The following is a 14791-nucleotide window of genomic DNA, read 5'->3' as shown; positions in this document are numbered from 1 at the left end:
TGTCTGAGAATATGGAAGACGTATTGCGCAATGTACTTAGGACAACAGAATTTACTTTGCAGTTAGATGAGTCAACTTTGCCAGGCAATGGAGCTTTGCTTCTTGGTTATGATCACTTGATAAAAGATTGAAAGCATGGCTCAAGAGTTGTTATTTGTGAAGACACTAGAAACAGATACAAAGGGGGAGTTAATACAAACGTATTTTGGGTTGTTGAGCATTTTTTCAAAGAGTAGGACATTCTGCTCACCAACATTCTTACTTGTGCAACAGATGGGCCAGCAAGTACAGAATGCCACTGTGGGGTTATTTCTTTCTTTACAAAAAACTGTATTCAACATATTTTCCTTTCACTGTGTAATTCACAGACAACATCTTGTCAAAAAAATAGCTAGGTGATCATTAAATACTGTTATTACAGCGGTAAATAAAGTCAAGTCTCTGCTCTTAATTTTTGATTATTTCCAGAGCATTGTATTGAGAATGATGAACAGATTGAACACTTGTTATTGCACAGAGAAGTCAGATGGCTCTCAAAAGGAAACTGTTTGAGACACTTATATGCACATTTTGAAAGTATGATAAAATTCTTTGAGCACTTGATTGCTTCATTCAGTAATCAACTCAAGAATATTAGGCATAATTTTAACACGAGATTCTGCAGATGCTGGAAATCCAGAGAACAATTTTGATGAAATGTTCAGCCTGAAATGTCGACTGTTTATTCATTTCTGTAGATGCTGCCTGGCCTGCTGAGTTCTTTCAGCATTTTGTCTTCGGCATAACGTTGCTTATTTGTCAGAATGATTTGCAAAGTTTAATGAAATCCATCCTCAGTTGCAAGAAAATAATATGAATTTTATCAAAGTCAAATCACTCATCTCTGCATTTCTGTCCAAGTTAACCTATTTAAGTGCAACATTGGCTGTCGTGACGTTTTCCAATTATTGAGCTTCACTTTGTCGGAAGAGAAAAAGAATACTATATGGTCATCTTCAAGTATGCCGTGTCCACCTGGGTGAGCTGCTTAAAAACATGGCGGAGAGATTTCAAGATCTTCTCTCGATCCATGTTCCAGATTGGGTAATCAATTTCTAAACACTTGCAAAGAGGAATTAACAGGAGGAATGGAAGAAGAACTGATCTCACTGCAAAATGACTTTGAGCTGAAGTCAAGGTCCAAAAAATCATATCCAAGCTTGCAGAAAGAAATCTCTGAACTATCCTGCACTGTGTGTGGGAGGGGTGGGGGAGGTCAAGATGTTCTTTGAACATCATATTTTGTGGAGCCTGGTTTTACTGCAGTGGCCTAACCTTTTTTCAAGGCAACGAAACAGACTGCAAATTATTGAACTTGGAGATCTGAGATTCCTTCTGAGTGGCACAGCCAGATGTTGAGAAACTGTTATCACTGTACCAAGCCCATTCATCTCATTGAAAGGTGAAAAAGCAATGAAGAAGTAAATAGTTGAAATACTAATACACACTCTAAAATTGTTTTTACTGTAATGAAATAATTGTATTTGTAGCTTTAAGTAGATTTGAATATATTTTACAATTATTTGTCACTGCTTTGAATTTGCAGTTCCTATTTGCTTTCACTACGCATTGTAAATCAAAATTCTTTATAGTTTTTATGTAATGGCCGGAAAAGGCACTGGGAATGTGGTCTGAGAGCCATGGGGAACCAAAAAAAGTTTGGGAACCACATTTGAAGCCTCACCTACTTCTGCTGCCTTCACCCACAAATTGCCTGCTTGCTTCTTCATGAGCCCTAACTTCTTCTCTGGCTACCTTCATGCCCTCAATATACAGCGTCTTTAAAATGTATTCAATCCCTTGGAAGTTTTCATGTTGTATTGTTTTGCAACATTGAACCACAGTGAATCTAATTTGGCTTTTTTGACACTGATCAACAGAAAAAAATCTTTTATGTTAAAGTGAAAACATCTCTACAAAGTGATCTAAATTAATAACAAATATAAAACACAAAATAATTCATCCAATTTGTTTTAGAAATCATATAATCAGTTAACTGGAGATCGCCTGTGTGTCGTCAAGGTGTTTTAATTGATTGTAGTAAAAATATACCTGTATCTGGAAGTTCTGACTGCTGGTGAGTCAGTATCCTGGCAAAAACTGCACCATGAAGACAAAAGAACACTCCAAGCAACTCCTCAAAAAGCATTATTGAAAAGCACAAGTCAGGAGATGAATACAAGAAAATTTCCAAGTCTCTGAATATCCCTTTGAATGCAGTTAAATCAATCATTCAGAAATGGGAAGAATACGGCACAGCAGAAAATCTGCCTAGAGCAGGCCATCTGCAAAAACTGAGTGACTGCAAGAAGGGAACAAGTGAGGGAGGCCACCAGGAGACCTATGACAACTCTGGAGAGGTTACAAGCTTCAGTGGCTGAGATGGGAGAGACTGTGCATACAACAACCGTTGCCTGGGTGCTTAACCAGTCGCAGCTTTATGGGACAGCAGCAAAGAGAAAGCAACTGTTGGAAAAAAAAACTCACATGAAATCTCAGCTAGAGTTTGCCAGAAGACATGTGGGAGAATCTCTGAAGTCAGCTGGAAGAAAGTTCAATGTTCTGATGAAACCAAAATTGAGTTTTTTGGCTATCAGACTAAAGGCTATGTTTGGCATAAGATGACACGGCAGATCATCGAAAACACACCATCCCTACCATTAAGCATGGTGGTGGCTGCATCTTGCTGTAGGAATGCTTCACTGCAGCAGGCTTTGGAAGGCTTCTGAAGGTAGAGGGTAAAATAAAAGCAGCAAAATTGAGGGAAATCCTGAAGGAAATCCTGATGCAGTCTGCAAGAGAACTGCAACTTGGGAGAAGATTTGTTTTCCATCAAGACAATGACCCCAAGCATAAAGCCAAAGCTACACAGGAATGGCTTAAAGTAACAGTGTTAATATGATGGAGTGGCCAAGTAAGAGTCCAGACCTCAATCCAATTGAGAATTTGTGGCTGGACTTGAAAAGGGCTGTTCACTTACAGTCCCCATGCAATTTTACAGAGTTTGAGCAGTTTTGTAAAGAATGGGGAAAAATTGCGGTGTCCAAATGTGCAAAGCTGATATAGACCTATCCACACAGACTCAAGGCTGTAACTCTGCTAAAGATGCATCAACTAAATACTGACTTGAAGAGGGTGAATACTTGTGCAATAAATTATTTTGTTTTTTTATATTTCTAATTAACTTAGACACTTTGTGGAGATCTGTTTTCACTTTTGATGCAAAGTTCACTTTCAGTTCACTGTCAATGAAAGCCAAATTAAATCCATTGTGATTCAATATTGTAATGTGGCGACCCACTTTCTGCGCAGGTGAACCGGCTCACAAATAGTCAGCGCGCGGGGAGAGACTTTGGTAATGCAGCTCTGACGTCATTTCCGCCCGGAGAGAGAGGGCGGGCGCTAGGGATTAAATGCCAGCGCCACGAAGTTTGAATAAACTCGTCTCGAAACGGCTTACCGACTGCGTGTCGTCTCTAGCTCTGTATGTGCTACATTGGTGACCCCAATGGTCCAAATGGGATTTGGACCAAAGATGGCCGACTCTTCATCTGTTCACGCAGTTTTGCTAAAACTGCCGACTTTCTGGATGCTGCAACCATGCGTGTGGTTTAGCCAAGCAGAAGCCCAGTTCCAGATTTGGCAGATATCCTCTGATTCCACGCGATACTACCACATGGTGAGCACCCTTGACCAGGAAACGGCCACCCAGGTTGAGGATTTCATACAGTCGCCCCCGGAAGAAGGCAAATATGAAGCATTCAAAGCGCTGCTCATTGGGACCTTTGGCCTCTCATGGCGTGAGCGGTGTGCCCGCCTGCTTCACCTGGACGGTTTGGGAGACAGGCTGCCGTCAGCAATGATGAACGAGATGCTCGCCCTGGCTGATGGACACAAGCCCTGCCTCATGTTCGAGCAAGCGTTCCTAGAGCAACTGCCCGAGGATATACATCTGCTACTGGCCGACGCAGGTTTCAGCGATCCCCAGAAGGTGCTGTGGAAAGACAAGAGGGAGAGCGTGGCATCTGTTGGTCAGATTACCAGGCCACGCGCCCAACAGCGGACCAGACCAGGCCCGGCAGGGGGGTGCACACAACACAAAGGCAGGAGTGAGGAGGACAGTGAACAGTGGTGTTTCTACCACCAGCGGTGGGGCACAGAAGCCTGTCGTTATCGCTCGCCCTGCAAGGGCCAGGGCCAGCTGCCGCTAATGATTATGGTGGCTGGCCGCTAGGACAGCCTCTTGTACGTCTGAGACAAACAGTTAGGTCGCCGCTTTTTGGTCGACACCGGAGTGGAAATCAGCGTCTTGCCCCCGACGGGGTACGACACCCGCAACAGGAAGCCAGGACCCACCCTGAGGGCCGCAAGCGGCAGCATGATACGGACCTACGGCACCCGCACAGTGCAGCTGCAGTTCGGCGCCAGCTGGTTCACACGGGACTTCACACTGGCCGAGGTAGCCCAACCACTCCTGGGGGCAGACTTGCGAGCTCACAACCTTCTGGTCGACTTGCAAGGGAAAGGACTGGTACATGCCGAGACTTTCCAGACGTTCTCCCTGGGTGAAGCCAAGTTCCCAGCCCCGCACCTGGACTCCATCACGCTGTCGGACAACAGATTCACCAGAATCCTGGTGGACTTTCCATCGATTCTGGCACCACAGTTCACGGCAGCCATGCCCAGACACGGGGTTCAGCACCACATCCTGACCCAGGGACCACCCCTCCATGCCCGCGCACAAAGGCTCCCCCCAGAAAAGCTTCACCTGGCGAAGGAGGAGTTCAAGAGGATGGAGGAATTGGGGATCATACGGAGGTCTGACAGCCCATGGGCCTCCCCCCTGCGCATGGTGCCCAAAGCAGCCGGGGGTTGGCGACCATGCGGGGACTACCACAGACTGAACGAGGCTACAACTCCAGACCGCTACCCCGTGCCGCACATACAGGACTTTGCAGCAAACTTGCACGGAGCAAGGATCTTTTCCAAAGTAGACTTTGTTGGGGGGATACCATTAAAACCCCGTGCACCCTGAAGACATCCCCAAAATGGCACTCATCGCTATGTTCGGCCTGTTCGAGTTCCTCTGAATGCCGTTCGGCCTGAAGAATGCCGCACAGACATTCCAGCGGCTAATGGATGCGGTGGGACGCGACCTGGACTTTGCATTCATCTATTTGGACGACATCCTTATAGCCAGCAGTAGTTGCCAGGAGCATCTGCCCCACCTCCGCCAGCTCTACTCCCGTCTGTGTGATTTCGGCCTCATGATCAACCCGGCCAAATGCCAGTTGGGTATCGATACCATCGAGTTCCTGGGCCACAGGATTACCAAAGACCGGGCAACACCTCTGCCCGCCAAGGTAGACGCGATCCGCCACTTTGCCCGGTTCAGTACGGTCAAAGGCCTGTAGAAGTTCGTTGGTATGGTGAACTTCTACCACTGTTTCCTCCCCTCAGCAGCCCGTATCATGCGCCCTTTGTACACCCTGATGTCGGGTAAAGGCAAGGACATTACTTGGGACGAGGAGGCCGCGGCTGCTTTCGTTAAAGCCAAGGAAGCCTTGGCAGATGCCGCGATGCTGGTGCACCCCAGAACGGACGTTCTGACCGCACTCACAGTGGACGCATCCGACACAGCAGTCAGTGTGGTGCTGGAGCAGCTCACCAAGGGGCGCTGGCAACCACTGGCGTTCTTCAGCAAGCACCTATGACCACCCGAACTCAAGTACAGTGCTTTCGACCGGGAGCTGTTAGCACTTTTTCTGGCAATCCGGCATTTCAGGTACTTCTTAGAAGGCAGGCCGTTCACTGCGATCACGGACCACAACCATTGACCTTCGCATTCACGAAGGTGTTTGATCCCTGGTCGGCTCGCCAGCAGTGACATGTGTCCTACATATCCGAGTACACAATGGACATCCAGAATGTCTCGGGAAAAGACAGCGTCGTGGCGGAGGCGCAGCAGGCAGATGACGAGATGCCCAGCTACAGGACCGCAGTCTCGGGTTTGCTCCTGCAGGACTTTCTCGTAGGCCCAGGTGAGAGGACCCTCCTGTGCGACGTGGCTACTGGCCAACCTTGCCCCATCGTCCCGGCAGCCTGGAGGTGGCGAGTTTTCGACCCAATACACGGTTTGGCGCACCCATCTATTAGGACAACTGTCCTGCTGGTCTCCAAATTTGTGTGGCACGGATTTTGCAAGCAGGTCAGTGAATGGGCCAGAACGTGTGCTCAGTGCCGAACAACCAAGGTGCAGCGGCACACTAAAGCCCCACTGCACCCACCGGAGGTTCAACCACATTCATGTGGATATCATGGGCCCCCTTACCAGTGTCCCGAGGAGCGCGGTACCTCTTATCTATGGTAGACCGGTTCACGAGGTGGCCAGAGACGGTCCTGCTCACCGACACATCTGCCGATTCCTGCGCCCGAGCACTGATCGCAACCTGGGTAGCATGCTTCGGGGTACCGGCCCACATTACCTCCAACAGAGGCGCCCAGTTCACCTCCAGCCTGTGGTCGGCTGTGGCCAGCCTGGTGGGAACGCAGCTACATCACACTATTGCCTACAACCCACAGTCGAACGGACTAGTGGAGCGTTTCCACCGTCACTTGAAGTCGGCTCTCATGGCCCGCGTGAGAGGACCTAACTGGGTGAACGAGCTTCCCTGGGTTCTGCTTGGAATTCGCACAGCACCCAAAGAGGATCTGCACGCCTCGTCGGCCGAGTTGGTGTATGACGCACCCCTGGCCGTCCCAGGTGAGTTCATACCAGCCCCAAGGGGGCAAGTGGAAGAACCCGCAGCAGTCCTGGACAGACTATGCGAAAGGCACAGCAACCTGGCCACTGTACCGACTTCACTGCACGGACGGACCTCAACCCATGTACCCAAAGACCTGCAGAACTGTAAGTTTGTGTTTGTACGAAGGGGCAGACACCGGGCACCGCTACAGCGGCCGTACGAGGGGCCGTTCAAGGTGATCAACAACAACGGGCCCACGTACGTTCTGGACATGGGGGGAAAGAGAAGGTTTTCACAGTGGACCGACTCAAACCAGCCCATGTGGACTTGGCGCAGCTGGTCGAGGTTCAGGCACCACGGCGCAGAAGCAGACCTCCCAAACAGAGGCTGATTCTGACTGTGGATATTGGGGGGGGGGGGGGTGTATCGCCAGTTCTGCTGGGGGGTTATGTGGTGACCCACTTTCTGTGCAGGCGAACTGGCTCACAAATAGCCAGTGCGCGGGGAGAGACTTTGACGCACCTCTGACGTCATTTCTGCCTGGGGGGGGGGGGGGTCGCTAGGGATAAAATGCCAGCGCCGCGAAGTTTGACTAAACTAGTCTCGAAACGGCTTACCGACTGCGTGTCATCTCTAGCTCTGTATGTAGGTCATCGCTACAGTAAGACTATAAAATATGAAAACTTCCTAAGGGGTTAATACTTTTTATAGGCACTGTATATACTCTCGGAAAATGCTTTGGGATTTTTTTTTTTGATCTTTGCACTGTATTTTTTTGGGTTTAGTGTTACTGACATATATTGCAAAATTTGTTGTTTTGTGGTTTTTGTACAGTGCAATACATAATTTTTTTAATTAAGTAGTGTAAAAAAAAACAAAAATAGTATAGTGTCTTCAGAAATCTGATGGCTGAGGGAAAGAAACTATTCCTAATTATAAGGCAACACGAGTGAATCTGCAGATGCTGGAAATAAATAAAAAGCACAAAACCCTGATGAAGGGTTTTGGCTCCTCCCATAGATACTGTCTGGCCTGCTGAGTTCTGCCAGCATTTTGTGTTTTTTATTCCTTTTATTCATTTTACTACTAAAATGCTTTCTGTAGTCAGTTTCTTGTGTCCACCATGTGATTTTTTTTCTTATTTATCCAGCCGTTTCATCCTTTGACATTCATTGTTGCTTGCATCTACACTCTGCAGATTTCACCTTTGTGTGAATATATTTGATCCTGACCTTTCATCAGTTCAGGTACTTAGTTTTTGAGGTGCCCTTGTCCCTTTCCATAGCCATCTTAAAATTTAATAAGTCACTGATTTCAAAATCCGTTCCCATTGAAACTTCAATAATTCGCTTGTTTCAGTTCCCTAAGATTAGGTTTGATATTGCCTCCTCTATAGAAAGGCTATCTACACACTGGCTCAACATACTCTCTGGGTGCTTTTAATAATGCTATCCTCTCTGTATAATGTCACTTAATATCGGGTAAATTGAAGTCCTTCACCACTGTAATTGTTTTACTTTTGCATGTCAATGTAATTTCTCTGTATATTGGCACCTCTCTTTCCTACTAACTGTTAAGCTTTTCATGCACTGTACTCTCAGTGGCCACATTATTGTGTACACATTGTTAATCTAGATATGTAATCAGCCAACTGAGTGGCAGCAATTCAATGCATAAAAACATGAAGTTGTTCAGACCAAACATCAGAATGGTGAAGAAATGTGATCTAAATGGCTTTGAGCATGGAATGACTGCTGGTGCCAGACAGTGATTCGAGTGTCTCAGATTTTCATCCACAACATTCTCTGGGAGTTTACAAAGAATAGTGTGATAAACATCAAAAAAATATATAGTGAGCAGCAGTTCTGTGGACAAAAACACCTTGCTACTGAGAGAAGTCAAGAGAATGGCTAGAGTGATTCAAGATGACGGGAAGGCAACAGTAATTCAAATAACCACACATTACCGTTGTGGTGTGCAGAAGAACGTCTCTGAATGCACCTTAAATCTCGAAGTGGTTAGGCTACAGCAGCAGCAGCAGACCACAAGCATACACTCAGTGGCCACTTATTAGGTAAGTACAGGAGGTATCTCATAAAGTAGCCACTGAGTGTATATTTTTAAATGAGTACCAAATAAATGTTTGAAGTTATGCAATACTGTGCACAGGAATGAGTTGTCTGTGCCAGTAAGCCATGTTCAGTTAATGGGAAGCTGTATCAACTTAAGAGGAACAAATGATTAGACAGTGTTAGGTGAAGCTGAATGCCAGAGACCTGTAGCACTGCATAACCTACTATGTTACTCTGTCTAATCCTGATGTTGATCTTTTTAACAACGTTAACACCTCCAGACAAACCTAGGTTTGTAAGAACGTTAATGTTCCTAATGAAGTAAGGCTTTATCTGAATCACTATTCTCATGCTGCTAATGAAACCTGCCGTAAGATTAACCTGAGCAATATGAGAATTTAAAAGCAGGCTTATCAGTCAGAACCAGTGGAGTGTACCACATTTATTGCTGTTGATGTTATCACATTACTTGAGGTTTTAATTCTTTGTTGCTGCTGCATGTGTTTTTATAGTGAAGGTCATTTGTATTCACGGGAAGCATAGGACTACTAATGTTAAGGAATCAATTTCTTTATCTTCAGCACAAATTAACTCTATATTATAGTTATAATAGATATATATATGTATAAAAAATTCATTAATCCTGACAATTCCTAAATCTCTTTTGTGGCCTCTCTAGTGATGTTACATAGTGTGCTAACCAGAACTATACATTATATTCAAGCAGTGATTGTCCTAGCATGGTCTATCCTGCTCCTGTACTCTATCGTTAGGCCAATGAAGGCAATTATAAAGACTGATATTTATTTAATTCACCTCTCTCCAAAGCATTCAGGGATCAATAAGTATGATCCTCTGTTCCACTGTGCTAAATTTCTGCATTGTTTTGTCTCTAAATTTGTGTTGAGTTGGAGATTTTATTAATCCCCATCTAAGAGATTATTTTCAAAGCAGAGTGCCACTCCCTAAATAGACTCTAAGATTAATTTATGAACTGTAATTTGCATTTGTATAGTGGTTTAAAATGTCCCGGCAAACTGTACAGCAAACAAAACGTGACACAGAGCCACAGCAGGTGACAATCTGGTGTAACCAAAAGAGGAGGCTTCAGTAAAGGTTGCAAAAGAAGGCAGAGGTTTAGGGAGGGAATTCCAGGCAGTTTATGATGAGTTTCGCAAGTCAATAGAGTTAAATTTCAAACTGAGAACAAAAGCATGAATTAATTTCCAGATTTATAGACTATAGTTTGGGCAGCACACTAGGGGGCTAGGAGGAACTCTATAGCTCAGGCAGCATCTGTGGTGGGAAATGAGCAGTCAACATTTTGGGAAGGGTCTCTACTTGAAATACTGACTGTGCATTTCTCTCCATAGATGCTGCCTGACCCACTGAGTTCCTCCAGCTCTTTGTATGTTGCTCTTGATTCCAGACTCTTCAGTCCCTTGTGTCACAGAACTAAGATTTGGTGCTGGATTATAGTTATAAACACATTATTCTTCTGTTGCGATTTCTGACTTCTATGACACGAGAATCATTTGCTTCTTGACACTTCAATTGTGACTAATCTGGATTCAATCCAAGAGGATTTAGAAGTCCACTTGCATTTGAGCAACAAGTTGATAGGTCTGTCTTGTCGTTCAAGTGTAAATTTGTGTGATTGCAAGTTGATGAACTTATTACCCTTTTTGTTAGGTTTCACCATCACAGATAGCTTTGGCCAGCAGAGTCAATTTACTACAGTACAACAATTACAAGATTCCAGTAGTTTGGAGTCACAAGCTCTAACTCCCAGTTACCACCAGCAAAGCCTGCTTCAGGTCCCTACCACAGACAGTATCAATGTGGTGAGTATTGAACAAGTGAACTTTTAAGCTATATTCCTTGTACTGTTGTTTAATCTGTACATGTAGAATTATGAAGTTTTGAAATCTTTAATTTTACACATGGTACAAGGATTAGAAGGAAATACAAGTTGAGCCATAAAATTGTCCCACGTAAGACCTGAAGGAACAGCTGTGCCAAACCAGAGTGTTTTACTGATACTGGATTGAATGTTGTTTATGTATCCTGACATAATAGGCCAAGACTGAACAGAGCACTGAAGCATGTCAGTCAAACTTCATACATGTACATGTATGTACTGATGCAGTGACAAAATTATTTGCAACAGCAACACAGGCATCGAGCATCAGATAAGCAGCATTCAAAAGAGAAACATAAACAGAATTTTTACAAGAAAGAACACAATTTTAAAAATAGCCAAGTCCAATTTGATACAGTTATCAGAGTGGTTATAGTTTTGCTGAACTGTAGTAATTAAGATTTTACCAGTTAGTTCAGGAACCAAATCGTTGAAGGGAAGTAGCTGTTCATGAATCTGGTGGTGTGAAGCTTCAATACCTCTTGCCTGATGGTAGCTGTAAAAAGATGGCTCGAATGGTTGGGATCCTTGATGTTGCCTTTGTGAGGCAAAGCCTCCTGTAGATACTACCAATCGTGGGGGGAATGTGCTTGTGATATACTGCGTAGAGTCCACTATTCCTTGTTTGAAGGGCTGAAAGTTCTCCTACTTGAAGGGTATAAATTATGTTTAAGTGACATAATCTTTACTGTTTTTTCTACTGGATAACAGATGATTGAGGGGTGATCTAACTGATATGTTAAAAAGATTTAATAAGTAGTTAAGAATTAATTTGCTTGAGCAGGAAAATCCTGAACAAAAGTGTAGAAAGATGGGTTCAGGTCTAAGTTTATTGTCATTTAACTTTGCACATGTAAACAACTAAATGAAGTAACATTCTACAGGGACCAAGGTGCAAACCACAGTGCGTATGTCACATACTGCATGTAAAATAAGATGAAGACAATGATATTAATAGATAAAAAGAAAATTCTGTAATGTACAAGTTGATGTAAAGTATGTATATGATATATTGTTAAATATACAACAGTATAATACTACTGGTACTGTCATATGTAATGTGTACTGGGTGGTAGCAGGGTGTTCAGAAGTCTCATAGCCTGGTGGAAGAAGCTGTCACTTAAGGGGTCCTTGACAATGCTAAGAGCTCTGCGATTGCAGGACTTCTGCTGTATGTCATGGATGGCCCCAATGTTTCTCTCAGCATTTATTGCAATCTACTGAGCAATAGAGGAGAGTGGACTGTGGGAGAAAGGGAAGGGGGAGGTGATGTAGGGGGAGGGGTAGAGTGGGGAATTGAAGAAGGGGGAGGGGTAACAATTACCAGAAGATGGAGAAACTGATGTACATGTCATCAGGTTGGAGGTTACTCTGGCAAAATAAGAGTTGTTGCTACTTTGATCTGAGAGTGGCCTCATCATAGCAGTAGAGGAAGCATTGGCCAACATGTCAGAAATGGGGACACTAACTCCCTATAAACACCCCTCAGAATACTCTTCTCCTCACCTGTCACTTACCCGTGGTGTTCTTCCCCCCCCCTTTCTTTTTGTCCATGGTCCACGGTCATCTGAACAGATTCCTCCTTCTCCAGCCCTTTACCTTTTCTATCTATTACCTTGCTCCTTATTTCATCCCCTCTCCCTCTACCACCTGGCTGCACTATCACCTTTGAGCTTGTATTCTTTCCCTTCCACCCCCCCCCCCCCCCACTTCCACCCCACCTTCTTATTCTGGCTCTTCCCCTTTTCTTTCCAGTCCCGATGAAATATTTCTGCCTGTAACATTGACTGTTGATTTATTTATTTTCATAGATGCTGCCTAACCTGCTGAGTTCCTCCTGCAATTTGTGTGTGCTGCGTAGAGTATTGTGCATACCTTTAAATAAAATTATTCCTCGTAGAAAGGCTGAATGTCCCCTGTACTGTATTTCTGCAATGTTTGTCTTTGTAATGGATGTGATTCAATATTTTCCTAGTCAGTGATATGACTCAATTAAGTTTCTTTGATATTTATTAAATTTCCCTTTGCTTTTTCCATACATTCTTCAGGCCACTCGACTGTTACATGAGCCGTCACCAGGAACCTTGCAACTTCAAAGCCATCGTTCAGCATTCCATTCTGATAATGAGGACCAAGTCAGAAGAACATACAGGTTGGATATAGTGAGAAGTTATACGTGTTCCAGTACGCTGAACACTTCCTCACTAATATTACATTTATTACACATTTTCATTTTTTGTATATCTACTGATCTCAAAAAAGCCCCTTCTTTCTGGCCAGAGAGATGCCAGGCATATGTTTTCTATTGACTAATAGGATTCAGGCCATATCACCCTATGAATGTTGTCATTAACTTCAGGCTTTGCTTCATGGTAACAATCTTGGCCCAGAATCTCCTGGATCTGAGATAGGATGTTACCCACAATCCTTGTTGAGGTTATACTGGGTTGTTGCAGAACTCAAAGCATTGTTCATTTTCACCCTGTTTGATGGACATAAAAAAATTATGTTGCATTACTCAAGAAAATTTAGAATTGCACTTTATAGATGCTTGAAATAGTAGATGAGGAGAGGACAGATGGGAAATACTTTAATTAAAACCCCATGAAACTTGTGTCCTCGTCAGCATTTGTCCGCTATAGATGTGTGATGCTCTTAACAACAGCAGCAAATCTGTCTGGCATGTGTTCTCGGCAGAACATGCCCTTTAGTAGTTCATGGACCGTGGGACATGAAACAGTACAGCACAGGAAGAAGCCCTTTGCCCCATAATGTTGTGCCAGACCAATTAAATTGGTAATCAAATGGCTAACTAAACTAACCTCTTCTGTCTACACAATGTCCATAACCTTCCAACTTCCTCACATCATGAGCCTATCTAAAGGTCTCTTTAAGGTCTCTAATGTTTCTGCCTCTGCCACCACCCCAGGCAGCACACTCCAGGCACCCACCACTCCGTGTATATAAAAAAAAAACTTGCATGCCCGCTGGTATTAGTCATTTCAACCTATGCAAAGATGATGCCTGTCAGTTTTACCTATGCCTCTCATAATCTTATAAACCTCTATCAGATCTCCCCTCTTCCTTTGCTGCTCCAGAGAAGACAACCCATGTTTGTCCACCCTCTCATTATAGCTTATGCCTTCTAATCTAGGCAATATCCTGATAAAGCTCCTCTGCACCCTCTCCCAAGCCAGGGTTGCCTTCCTGTAATGGGGTGACCAGAATTATATGCAATATTCCAGATGCGGCCTGAACTGTACCACAGGAAATGTAGTTAGCACCACAACCACTTTAAATGTTCTAGTCATCCCACTTCTAGAACTAGAAATGATGTCAAAGACAGGCCAAAGCAGTGCCCAGAATTCCCACTTCTATGTTTGGGATTTCTGTCTGCCTCCATTCCAAATTGGTATTGCAGTGAATGGAAGCAGTAAATGAACAAGATGTGAATTCTGTAGTGTAAACTTGGCAAAAAATTTATACTAGTTAATGTCGTGCAGTGTATATTTGTTCCTTGGTACTGGTCACATATGTGTTTATACTTTTAATCTATGGATGTGCTGTTTGGACACCTCTCTTGTCAGAGTCTTCTTCTGAGGCAGAGAGACCAGATTCCACCCAACATCTCCCAAGCCAGAATGCAATTTATGAATTCCGATGGAAAGCTCTTACTGAGTTTTCCCACATTATTCTCAAAAGCAAGCCAACTCATATTTGCTCAATACAGAACGTGATGTCTCTGCTGCCAAACTCCTGAGGACTACTCATGCCCAGGGTCCTATAATTGTTTACTCCTCACTAATTTTAATTAATTCATGCAGCATGGGCATTGCTGGCAAGCGTAATGTTTATCAACCTATCATTTCAGAAAATAGCTGTCGTTCATCCACATTGAGTGTGGTTAAATGTAGACCAACCAAGAATGGATGCCACACTTAGACCATAAGACATAGGAGCAGAATTAGGCCATTAGCCCATCAAGTCTGCTCCACCATTCTGATCCCAGATCC

At 44.1% G+C, this 14791-nt stretch overlaps 1 protein-coding gene across 3 annotated transcripts in view; it reads left to right on the top strand.

Annotated features, from left to right (window-relative positions):
• The window catches only part of LOC132395723 (zinc finger protein 236-like), a 159522-nt gene that overhangs the window by 100468 nt on the left and 44263 nt on the right, over positions 1-14791 (top strand). For all 3 annotated transcript variants that reach the window (XM_059972688.1, XM_059972679.1, XM_059972696.1), the window contains 2 exons: positions 10550-10701; positions 12827-12930. In XM_059972688.1, coding sequence (XP_059828671.1) covers positions 10550-10701; positions 12827-12930 — 256 coding nt within the window. The remainder of the gene's footprint in view (positions 1-10549; positions 10702-12826; positions 12931-14791) is intronic.

Source organism: Hypanus sabinus, chromosome 1 (assembly GCF_030144855.1).
Source record: "Hypanus sabinus isolate sHypSab1 chromosome 1, sHypSab1.hap1, whole genome shotgun sequence".
Taxonomy (NCBI): domain Eukaryota; kingdom Metazoa; phylum Chordata; class Chondrichthyes; order Myliobatiformes; family Dasyatidae; genus Hypanus; species Hypanus sabinus.
The sequence above is the reverse complement of the archived record's forward strand: the minus strand, read 5'-3'. Positions and strand labels throughout refer to the sequence as shown.